Source organism: Myxocyprinus asiaticus, chromosome 28, assembly GCF_019703515.2.
Source record: "Myxocyprinus asiaticus isolate MX2 ecotype Aquarium Trade chromosome 28, UBuf_Myxa_2, whole genome shotgun sequence".
Lineage (NCBI taxonomy): Eukaryota > Metazoa > Chordata > Actinopteri > Cypriniformes > Catostomidae > Myxocyprinus > Myxocyprinus asiaticus.
The window spans coordinates 45,900,033-45,912,443 of record NC_059371.1 but is presented as its reverse complement, the minus strand read 5'-3'; the positions used below and the strand labels follow the sequence as shown (position 1 = coordinate 45,912,443).

Sequence of the window (12,411 nt, the reverse complement as noted above, 5' to 3'; positions counted from 1 at the left end):
ATCCACCCACTGCCCGCTTTGGTATGCCCTGACCAAGGCACCCCTCGGTATAGATGCGCTGGCACACAGCTGGCCCCCTGGACTACACAAAAACTCGTTTCCCCCAGTGAGCCTACTTGCACAGACCCTGGAAGGACCTTCTTTCTCTGGGACGGGGCACCATCTGGCACCCGTGACCAGACCTCTGGAATCTTCATGTCTGGCCCCCGGACGGGATGCAGAAGACTTAAGTGGCCTACCACCCACGGTGGTAGACACGATCACTCAGGCTAGGGTTCCCTCTACGAGGCACCTGTATGCCTTGAAGTGGCATCTGTTCGCTAAGTAGTGTTCTTCCAGACGCAAAGACCCCCAGAGATGCGCAGTCGGATCGGTGCTTTCCTTCCTGCAGGAGAGGCTGGAGGGGCGGCTGTCCCCCTCTTCCTTGAAGATGTATGTAGCTGCTATTTCAGCTCATCACGATGCAGTAGATGGTAAGTACTTGGGGAAGCACGACTTGATCATCAGGTTCCTGAGAGGCGCTAGGAGGTTGAATCCCTCTAGACCGCGCCTCATCCCCTCGTGGGACCTCTCTGTAGTCCTTCGGGGTCTACGGGGAGCTCCCTTTGAGCCCTTGGAGTCAGCTGAACTTAAGGCACTCTCTTTGAAGACTGCCCTCCTGACTGCGCTCACTTCCATCAAAAGGGTAGGAGACCTGCAGGCGTTCTCTGTCAGGGAATCGTGCCTGGAGTTTGGTCCAGGTTACTCTCACGTGATCCTGAGACCTCGACATGGGCATGAGTGCCCAAGGTTCCCATGACCCCTTTTAGGGATCAGGTGGTGAACCTGCCCCAGGAGGAGGCAGACCCAGCCTTGGCATTGCTGTGTCCAGTGCGAGCTTTACGCATCTATTTGGATCACACGCAGAGCTTTAGAAGCTCCGAGCAGCTCTTTGTCTGCTTTGGTGGACAGCGGAAAGGAAGCGCTGTCTCCAAACAGAGAATCACCCACTGGGTCATTGACGCCATCGCATTTGGGCATTTCAGGCTCAGGATGTGCCATCCCCTGCGGGGTTATGAGCCCACTCTACCAGGAGTGTGGCGGCCTCCTGGGCCCTGGCCAGTGGCGCCTCTTTGGCAGACATCTGCAGAGCAGCGGGCTGGGCAGCACCCAACACTTTTGTGAGGTTCTACAATCTCCGGGTTGAGCCGGTCTCGTCCCGTGTATTGGCAGGCACGAGCAGGTAAGTTCTGGGAGAGCTGGCCGGGTGTACCGCTTGCGCATAGCGCCTTTCCCCTCCCTTGAGGTGAAGACGTGCACTCTTGACTCCCAGTCGTGTTCACAGACTGTGATCCCTGGATGACTTTCCTCCTTAGCCCTCTGGCAGTTGAGTTTGTGGAGAAACTCGCTGCCGGCCCAGTACGTGCGCTAATGAGACCCTGTACTGAGGTAGGTGCTCCACATTTGCTGGTTCCCCGAAGACGACCCCATGTGATATCTTCCGCAAAATCATTTCCTTGTCGGTAAACTGCGTCTTCCTTGGGCAGAGGCCCCTCTGCCCCCGGTTGCCATGCTTTGTAGAAACTCCTCCCCCTTCGGGTAGGACCTACCATGGGATCTCTTCATATGACATACTTCCGACAAGACTCGGTAAGATCATGTGACGTATTCCACTCAAAATACCCCCCCCCTCCACCTTTTTGGGCGGGGTGTGGTCTCCACGGACACCCCCCGACGTAGACACTTATGGCTCCCAGTCGGTTAACAAATTCCACTCTCTTTGGGGAGAAAAGAGAGGCAAAGAGGCCTCGGCTGGGCTAGCCTGTCCCTGTCGTTGGGCAGTCGACTTGTTCCTGAAGGACCGTTCAACGCTCATAAGAGCGTTGGGGGAGGTTACATGACGGCCTGGTGCACTGGCTACGAGGCACACACTGCCAGCTCACGTAACAATGCTGAACTACCCGCTGAAATGGCCGGGACCTGGTCTCGGCTCCTCAGCACAAAACCTGAATGAGTGGTTGCATACCAGCTCCTTTTATACCCATATGTCCGGGGGAGTGGCATGCAAATTCCACTCGCCAATTCTTATTGGCCTTTTTTCAAAAAAGCAGAGGTGTTTGGGGCTCCCAAGAGTGACCCCTAGTGTCACTACATCGACACAACATCTCGTTCCATCCATCAGGGAATGGAGGTTACAAAAGTAACCATGACGATTTCCCTGATCCAGCTAGACGTAAAAATTTTGTCAAAAACAGTGCATATGAGAAGCTTGATAAATTTCTGAAGCAACAACTGCACTATTTAAATTGCTTTACTATCACCTGTGCAGGTGAGGAGAAGCTGACAGCTGCGCTCTCATAGTAGCAAATATACAGTACTGTGCAAAAGTTTTAGGAACTTGTGAAAAATGTTGCATAGTGAGGATGTCTTCAAAAATAATGCCATAAATAGTTTTCATTTATCAATTAACATCATACAAAGTCCAGTAAACAGAAAAAATATAATTCAATATTTAGTGTGGCCACCTTTGCCTTTAAAACAGCCCCAATTCTCCTAGGTACACCTGGACATAGTTTTTCTTGGTTGTTGGCAGATAGGATGTACCAAGATTCTTGGACAATTCACCACAGTTCTTCTATCTATGTCTCAATTGCTTCTGTCTCTTCATGTAATCCCAGACTGACTCGATGTTCAGTGGGGGCAATGCCATCTCTTGCAGTGTGCCTTGTTCTTCTATTCTAATCTTTTCTATTTGCAAAAGTAATGTTTGGGTGTCTAAAATGTATTTTTCCTATTGACACACTAAAGCTGAAGATATAAATAACCATCTTAAGACAAATGTTTTTTAAACATCTTAAGTTCCTAAAACTTTTGCACAGTACTGTATATCTAGCCTAAAGCTTCCCTGCTTTGTCCCCCGACTCAAAGTATGACTGTCTTGTCCTGAATAGTCAAAACTCCACCTTCCACGACAAAATAGTATTATATCTGTATTTCAATAGGGTAAATTCTCTGAGGTCATAAGACGACTCACTCTGCCTCAGCACTTTTAATAGTCCCTTCCAACTCTCTGAGTTCTGCACAGGTATCTCCACTATACTATTTTTTGATGAACGAGGCATACTGTATGATCCGACCCCTAAGAACCGCCTTAAGTGCCTCCCAAGCCACGCCCACAGAGGATACTGAGTACCAGTTGGTCTCCATATAAACATTGATTTCAGTCTTTAACATTTGTTGGAAATCTGGATTTTGCAAAGGATACATTAAAGCGGCAACTATATGATTTCTTTTTCTCTATATGTGGCAATTCCTCTAAACTCACCAGGACATGATCTGAGACTAAAATGTTTCCAATTGAGCAATCAACAACAGATGAAATGAGGGACTTGGATATATATAAAAAAATATATTCTAGAATAATCAGATGGGTTTAAAATCTCCAAATATCTGTAAGACCAATATTTTTACACATCCTGTGAAGCGTCAGTGTTGCTCTAGGTGGCTTACACACTTTTGCTTCACTATGATCAAGAACTGAGTCTATCAATAGATTGAAGTCTCCTCCCAATATTATATCATGAGGGGTGCCAGCGGCTTGCAACATCCTTTCAAGATCTATAAAAAAGCCCTGATCATCAACGTTAGGTGCATAAATATCAAACTTCAAAATCAAACTTTGCCCCTGAATATTTTGCAGCCATCCTTAGTATCTATTCTCAATTTGGCTGGGAACATCAGTGCAAAAGTAATCTTCCATTGATGTAAGAGTTTCTTGCATTCCTTGAATCGATCACATTTCTCTCTTGTCAAATTCGCAAAGTCTGGGAACAAGAAAATGCTGTGGTTCTTCCAAGAATGCCTTCCTTTACTCCTCACCTCGCATAACACAAGATCATTATCGGATGATCTCAGAAATTTGGCCAGAATTGATCGGGGCCTGTCTCCCTCAGCGGACCTCCAAGCCAGAACTCTGTGAGCTTGCTCGATTTCCAGCTTATGGCCTGTTATGTCGAGCAGACTCGGGAAGAGCTCGTCTAGGAATTTCACCATATCTCGGCCTTCTTCGTTTTTAGGAATTCCAACAATTCGGACGTTGTTTCACCAGCTGTGATTCTCAAAGTCTTCCAACTTTTCCCAAACACATTCCAAGTCTGTCTTGGTCACTAGCGGGTTAGCAGCTAATTCCCTCTCTGATGACTCCAGATAATCGATCCGTTTCTCGACGTCCGACACTCTTGTAATCAACTCAGAGAATTTTGTCTCCATAGCAGTGATCGATCAACGTATTAAACCAAGATCCTCCAAGTCAGCAACAACCTTCGCCAGCATTGCCGACATGCTCGACAGTTGACGCTGAATCTCTCCCGCTGCACCATCCAAACTGAGTCCCTAGTCTGTGGCCCTGTCTGGGGTATCAGCTTGAGCATGTAAATGTCTTTTAATGTCTCCAGAACCCTAGGATTTTGAATTCTTTGACTTATTGTCTTCATAGAACAGTTATGGAACAGGGTGTATAGAATCTCACCAGTTTATGATATAAAAATAATTAAAAACTAGCAAAGTGCGCAGAGCTCACCGTTCACATATCCGACTGCTGCATGGCGCCACGTGACTCAAATATCTCAATATGTTAAATAACCATAATGTTAAGACTTTTTTATTACAACTGTAATACAATAATACATATACAGAACAGCCACTTTTAGTGTTTGAATCAATCATATCTTATTTTATTCAGTTGGCATGTAGGAGTTGATAACAGTTTGCTTAATAATCTCATTACATATCTGGATAATTCCTGCAATATCATAGAGGATATATTTCCTCCTCTATGATATTGCATTATATTAGTTTTGTACAGTATGTTAACTTAATAGCCAAAATACTGAGCCACCCGGATTGAGGTGAGTAATCGTGCCACCGAGAGGACCTACTAAGTAGTGGGAATTGGGCATTCCAAATTGGGGAGAAAAGGGGATAAAAAAAACAAAAACAAAAAAACAATGCACATTATGTAGTTTAGAGATGATTTAGAGACATTTAGAATGTTACAAATGGCTATTTCTATTAAAATAAATGTTTCTGTTTGTCCAAGAATCCTCTTGCAGCAATGCAGGTCTTTGGCATTCAGAAGCTGCTAGTTTAAGACCTGTGAGGAGTTTGTTTCTCAAACTAGAGACTGTGATTGTCTTTTTGTTTTGCATCTGGCCATCCACTTCCCTCTCTATCCCGGTTAGAGATTCTTTTTTCAGAACAGTAGTGCATGGAATAGCCTTCATCTCTCTAAAACAATAGACTTTAGGAGAAAATAGAATTTCAGGAGAGATGTGTTTCTTTTTGCCTATTTTTAAAACCAAAATTTGACTTGCAAGTGTAAAGCAACTTGTAAGAACTCAATACCTCAGCAAATGTGAAAAAACCCACTTTATTGTGATTTCCACATGGTAGCGCAAACATTTTCAATTGTTGTAATAATAAGAACGTTCTTGAGTAACAAATTAGCACTTTATGATGCTTTTGTAAGGAAAAGGTGACACAGTATATGTCTGCCATCAAGGGTAAAGAAAAAATGGAATAAATACCACTTAAACAATTATTTCAAACCATGATAATATTGGCAATTAATGATTGTGACAGTATTTTTGATCAATTTAATGCATCCTTGGTGAAAGGAAGCATGTTTCTTTCAAGAACAAAAATGTCTTTGTGTTCTAAAAATGGAAGCGTATATACTATACATAATTACATTTTCATAAAGTAACTTGTAACGTAATTACTCGAGTAGTTTTTCGGCAAACTACTTATTTACTCTTACTTGAGTCATAATATTTCTTAATACTTCTTGTACTCAAGTGAATTATTTCTTCAAAGGCAGTACTTTTACTTAAGTAAAAAAAATCAGTACTCTTTCCACCACTGCTACACACAAACTACACACACACACACTACACACACACCACACACTACAAACACTGTACACACACACACACACACACACACACATACACACAATACACACATGCTACACTTCTTACAACTTATAAATACTTCTGAGAGCATTGTTCCACAAAGTTGTGAATCTTTTTTCAGTTAGAAATTTGGACATGATATGAACGCAGAATGAGTGTGCTGGCATTTGTGTTGCAGGTTCCGTGCGGGGTTCAAGCGAGTGTTTCGCTGGTGTCCCTTCATTCACGTGTCGGACTGTGAGGAGTTAGAACTCCAAACGGTCTGCTTAAATCAGAACCGCCAGAGCAGCCTGTTTATGGTCATGCGCGTGGAGTCCAGCGCCGATGCCAGTGCAAACCCTGCGAGACGCAAGAGCTCGTGCGCCAGTCACCGCAGCAGCCTTGCCAGCCAATCGCGACCTTCCACACGCCTGTCGCTCAGTGGTGGTGTCTATGGCAACCCTGTGAGCATAGCAGGGAAAGAAGTCAGCTAAGAGCCAATCACAAACAAGAACACACAATCTGCATCACATCAGCTGCCGTAGCTCTGTCAACCACTTCTTATATTCTCACTATACAGTTGTGCTCAAAAGTTTGCATACCCTGGCAGAAATTGTGAAATTTTGGCATTGATTTTGATAATATGACTGATCATATGAAGCCATTTATCATCACATAGTTGTCTGGCTCCTTTTTAAATCATAATGATAACAGAAATCACCCAAATGGCCCTGATCAAAAGTTTACACACCCTTGAATGTTTGGCCTTGTTACAGACACACAAGGTGACACACACAGGTTTAAATGGCAATTAAAGGTTAATTTCCCACACCTGTGGCTTTTTAAATTGCAATTAGTGTCTGTGTATAAATAGTCAATGAGTTTGTTAGCTCTCACGTGGATGCACTGAGCAGACTAGATACTGAGCCATGGGGAGCAGAAAAGAACTGTCAAAAGACCTGCGTAACAAGGTAATGGAACTTTATAAAGATGGAAAAAGATATAAAAAGATATCCAAAGCCTTGAAAATGCCAGTCAGTACTGTTCAATCACTTATTAAGAAGTGGAAAATTCAGGGATCTCTTGATACCAAGCCAAGGTCAGGTAGACCAAGAAAGATTTCAGCCACAACTGCCAGAAGAATTGTTCAGGATACAAAGAAAAACCCACAGGTAACCTCAGGAGAAATACAGGCTGCTCTGGAAAAAGATGGTGTGGTTGTTTCAAGGAGCACAATATGACGATACTTGAACAAAAATGAGCTGCATGGTCGAGTTGCCAGAAAGAAGCCTTTACTGCGCCAATGCCACAAAAAAGCCCGGTTACAATATGCCCGACAACACCTTGACACGCTTCACAGCTTCTGACACACTGTAATTTGGAGTGACGAGACCAAAATAGAGCTTTATGGTCACAACCATAAGCGCTATGTTTGGAGAGGGGTCAACAAGGCCTATAGTGAAAAGAATACCATCCCCACTGTGAAGCATGGTGGTGGCTCACTGATGTTTTGGGGGTGTGTGAGCTCTAAAGGCACGGGGAATCTTGTGAAAATTGATGGCAAGATGAATGCAGCATGTTATCAGAAAATACTGACAGACAATTTGCATTCTTCTGCCCGAATGCTGCGCATGGGACGCTCTTGGACTTTCCAGCACGACAATGACCCTAAACACAAGGCCAAGTTGACCCTCCAGTGGTTACAGCAGAAAAAGGTGAAGGTTCTGGAGTGGCCATCATAGTCTCCTGACCTTAATATCATCGAGCCACTCTGGGGAGATCTCAAACGTGCGGTTCATGCAAGACGACCAAAGACTTTGCATGACCTGGAGGCATTCTGCCAAGACGAATGGGCAGCTATACCACCTGCAAGAATTTGGGGCCTCATAGACAACTATTACAAAAGACTGCACGCTGTCATTGATGCTAAAGGGGGCAATACACAGTATTAAGAACTAAGGGTATGCAGACTTTTGAACAGGGGTCATTTCATTTTTTTCTTTGTTGCCATGTTTTGTTTTATGATTGTGCCATTCTGTTATAACCTACAGTTCAATATGAATCCCATAAGAAATAAAAGAAATGTGTTTTGCCTGCTCACTCATGTTTTCTTTAAAAATGCTACATATATTACCAATTCTCCAAGGGTATGCGAACTTTTGAGCACAACTGTATATATATGTATGAAATTAAATACACTTTGAGTGTTCAGATCTGAAGTCAATCCTCTTGAAGTCTGTTCTTACACTAGAGCTTTTGGTCTGTTTGACGTCAAAGTTTAAATATGTATTGTCAGACGGATCATATTTTGCATAAAAGCACAAGAATGATCAGAACTCGATTCACTTTTGCTCAAACTGCAAATTACACAGAGTTTCCCCATCTTTCTGTGGTTTCAGCGGTGTGTCGTTCAAGATCTCGTGTTTGCTGGACACTTCAGAATGAATCAAAGCTCCAGCTGACTCTAGAAATGGAAACCAAACAGTCTGGCCAATGCACGGCAGTTCCAGTTACCAGCTTTTCTAGCATAATTACAAAACAGAACAAATCAGAAAAATTGGAATATAAAATTCACCCGGCACTGTGAAAAGGTGTGTCAGTGTTCATTTCACTGTACACTGTGTTGAAGTTTGTATGTTAGTTCTGTGTTGTGTGTTGAAATCCTTTCTGGATCTTTTCTGTTTCAACACAGATCAGATCAGTAACCAGCGTTGTGTAGATTACTTCTGAAGTGTTATCCAGTACGGAGTACAAATAAAAAAAAAAAATCAGTAATTAAATATTGTAGATTACTCTTTAGATTACATGTATGTTTTGCTAAATCTAAATGATTTAATCTGATTATGTAATACAGATTATATGTGATCCTTTGCTAACCAACACCTTCAGTAATTATAAAACCTAACCATAGACAAAACTAATTATAACCATATTTCCACTTAATCACATATTGTTTAAACTGCTTTGTTCCAGTTTTGTGCTGCATCTGTTTTTTATTACGCAGTTCTTTATTGTCTGTAGAAGAGTGTCAAGTGTTCATAACCAGCAATATTGAAATAATAAAGTGTTATAGTTCACACTGTTATCCTCTCTGTCTGTTGTAGATATTCTCTGAAGAACAGAGTAAACAATGAATTACAGCTGTGTAATGTACTTTCATTCACATCAAAACAACTCGCTAAGTACTGATTATCAGACCGCTCACAATAACTGGACTAATTATATTCTGTGTGTGTGTGTGCGCATGTTCACAGGTCTGGATTCAGTAATTAACTGAAAGGTAAATACCTCATCTGTATAGTTTCACTGTCATTCTGATTAATAATGAGAAAAGTGTGTTTTCAATGGAGTGTGTCACTGTCGTTTCTAATCACAAAAATATGTGAAAAACTCCAGTTAGTCTTTCACATGCCTCATCACTCATTCAATCATTTCCATTCATTCATTCATTCATTCATTCATTCATTCATGTGTGAACGGAATGACTGTATAAAGTGTGTAAATGTGTCTTGTGTTGTGCTGCAGGTGAAACACAAGTGTGTGTGTGTGTGTGTGTGTGTGTGTGTGTGTGTGAGAGTGTGAGAGAGTGTGAGTGTGTGTGTGTGTGTGTGTGTGTGTGTGTGTGTGAACAGTGATTTTGTGAAGAGACACAGAATCTCAATTGAGAAACAAGGCGTTTCTAATCAGCTGTAATATTAAATAAACTTTTGCGATACTGCTGTCATCCGATTCAAACAGACAAACACACTTTAAAACTGAACATCTCACAAAAAGACATTTATGTTTAAAATGATAAAACAATAGATACTGTACAACAGACACACACACACACACACTGAGATGTACAGGACCATAAATGGCAGTATTGTGTTCAGGGTAAGATGACTTTTACACACACACTGGGTTTAACATGTAATTCATCACACTCGCTGCTCCGACAGCTTGACTTTAAAAAGGAATAAACAGATTCAACCTCTAATAAACATCTGAACTTTAAAACAAACACTGTCACCTCACAACACACACAAACACACACACACCACACACACCTCCACTAATGGGTACAGTAAGCAAAGATAATTGCACCATATCAGCACACGTTTCAAACAAAACATTTCAATATCTGAATTATTCCCTGGGAACTCACAAACTGATACAATGTATGCCTTGAATGCACTGTGAGTCACTTTGGATAAACGTATCTGCCAAATGCATAAATGTAAATTTCACAACAAGGTCACTTCTGTATATCAGGTGATGTCTGTATCTGAAAGGTGATTGGCTCTTTTATCTGTAAGGTGCCACTTCCTTATCTACAGCTGCCATATTGGGAGTACCAATTTCTCCCATTCATTTTAATACAAGTGCTTCATCTCAGACTAAACTGTCTTAACACAGCAGCAGAATACAGTTGTCAGTCCTGTTTTACAGTTTCGTTTATCATGTGGACTCTCGGAGATACGAGCCGTGTGTCATCTGAAGATCCAGTCATTGTTTTTCCATGGAGCACTTCAGTTTTATTGACTGGACTCAAATAAGCTCTACACTCGCTTAATCATCATTTAAAGCCGCTGTCGGTTAGATTCGACACAGGCTTGATTAGACTCGTTTATTTAATAACATGGCATTAATCCTGATAATACGGTTGTCAATCCCAAAAAATGACTGTGTGAATGTGACTGAAGTTTGTTAGGTTTTAAATAATCAATGAACAACTAACCTCGCACACCTGAAAATAATTGATAGGTAGGACACAAACTTTAGCAAAGACAAGAAAAAAGAAAAAAATCACGCACACAATCTTAGCTTGCAGGGAGTATTACAAAATGTGTTTATGGCAACGTTTCGGTCACACGACCTTCGTCAGGCATTTTCAAAAATATTCTGGAATGAGTTCGCTTGTTGTTTTCTAGAGGATCTCTGTTTAATTGATTGTTATTGGATATATGTTATGTCACAGTCATCAGATGCGTTGATTGGTTATGATGTATTTTAAATTTGGTGTCGTTGCCCTCTGTGTTTGTAAATGCCTGATGAAGGTCGTGTGACCGAAACGTTGCCATAAACACATTTTGTAATACTCTTTGCAAGATAGTGTGCGAGATTTTTTCTTTTTCTTGACTTTGCTAAGGTTTTAAATAATAAAATCATAAAAATACTGTTCAGAATAAAGACTTTTTAACTCTAACCCACAATAAAAGTATTTTAGTATTTAGTCTGCAGTCCTTTTTTACCAGAACTTCTTGACAATGTCTCTTTGTATCTGTCAAATCAGTAGCACTTGATATGTTTGTTATCTAATGCAATGATATTCAGTATCCATATATTTCTGGGGGTCTATAGAAGTGTAAACATAAAGAAATACTGAGACAGACTGTTTTATCAGACCTATTGTGGAGGCGTGTACTGTGGCTGTAATGGGTCATTTTCTACCGGACTCTTCCTGGATAAGGGCCTTCATGCTTGGGTAACACATTTATAAACCACCTCAAACTCAGTTTTATTTATTGAGACATATGGTCTATATATTTTTTATTAATCTGTGATCAGATCAGTGATCACAGATGATTACAAATGATCACTGATTAGATTTACAAAATGTACAGCATCATCATGTGTAAACTGGTCATTCACTTGTCCGAGTAAAAAAGTAACATGTCCGGAGAGAAAAAAGGACATTAAAGTGACATACTCAAGTAACATGTCAAAGTTTATGTTGTATATTTTTCTAAAATTACGACCTATATAATCAACTCAATTCTCTGTGACAGAAATGTAAACTGCACTGGGATGGGGAGGAGGCTATTAGCATATGATAATTATGTTATGTATGGTTGTCAGATAAAGAAAAGTCTCCATCACCATCATTTACAGGAGTGATCACACTTCTATAGAATGAGATCTACTTTATCATCATGTCATTGCAGCAAGATCTACCACGTACAATAAAGACTATACATTATCACAATACCACAATTTCAGTAGTCTGTAGTGAAATATGACAATTCTCAATACCAGCTTCAAAACCACAACAAATTATAACACTAACTATGTTAATTATGGAAGAATGGTTTCAAGCTCTTAATTATTCAAGACCAGTAAACAGTCAGTAATAAAATAACAATAAAATGCAAGGAATATAAAATAGATTAAAAATAATAGAACAAATTAAGAAAATGTTTAACAGCTTTATAAGTTTTTAACAGCAGTATCGAGTATTCAATAAACATTCAGAATGAAATGCAACATAAGACTACTACTGGTCTTCACTGTATGATTATAATACATGAATACTTTTTAAAGCTATTTACTCAGTCAAGAGCAGTAAGTGCTTTCTAGTTTTCTTGTTATGGTTGTTTGATTATTATAATGACACACTAGACAACAGCAGGTCTATTAGCTTATATTTATACATACAAGTCCCACATTTTAACACAATCTGCTTTTTTCTCCGCTGTTTACGTTCACTTTAGACATCACT

General features: G+C 40.8%; 1 protein-coding gene across 1 annotated transcript in view; it reads left to right on the top strand.

Annotated features, from left to right (window-relative positions):
* The window catches only part of LOC127419559 (neuromedin-K receptor-like), a 29,171-nt gene extending 21,484 nt beyond the window's left edge, over positions 1–7,687 (top strand). The window contains exon 5 of the mRNA XM_051661062.1: positions 6,130–7,687. Within this exon, the coding sequence (XP_051517022.1) occupies positions 6,130–6,424 (295 nt within the window). The 3' untranslated portion in view covers positions 6,425–7,687. The remainder of the gene's footprint in view (positions 1–6,129) is intronic.
* Positions 7,688–12,411: the final 4,724 nt, after the last annotated feature.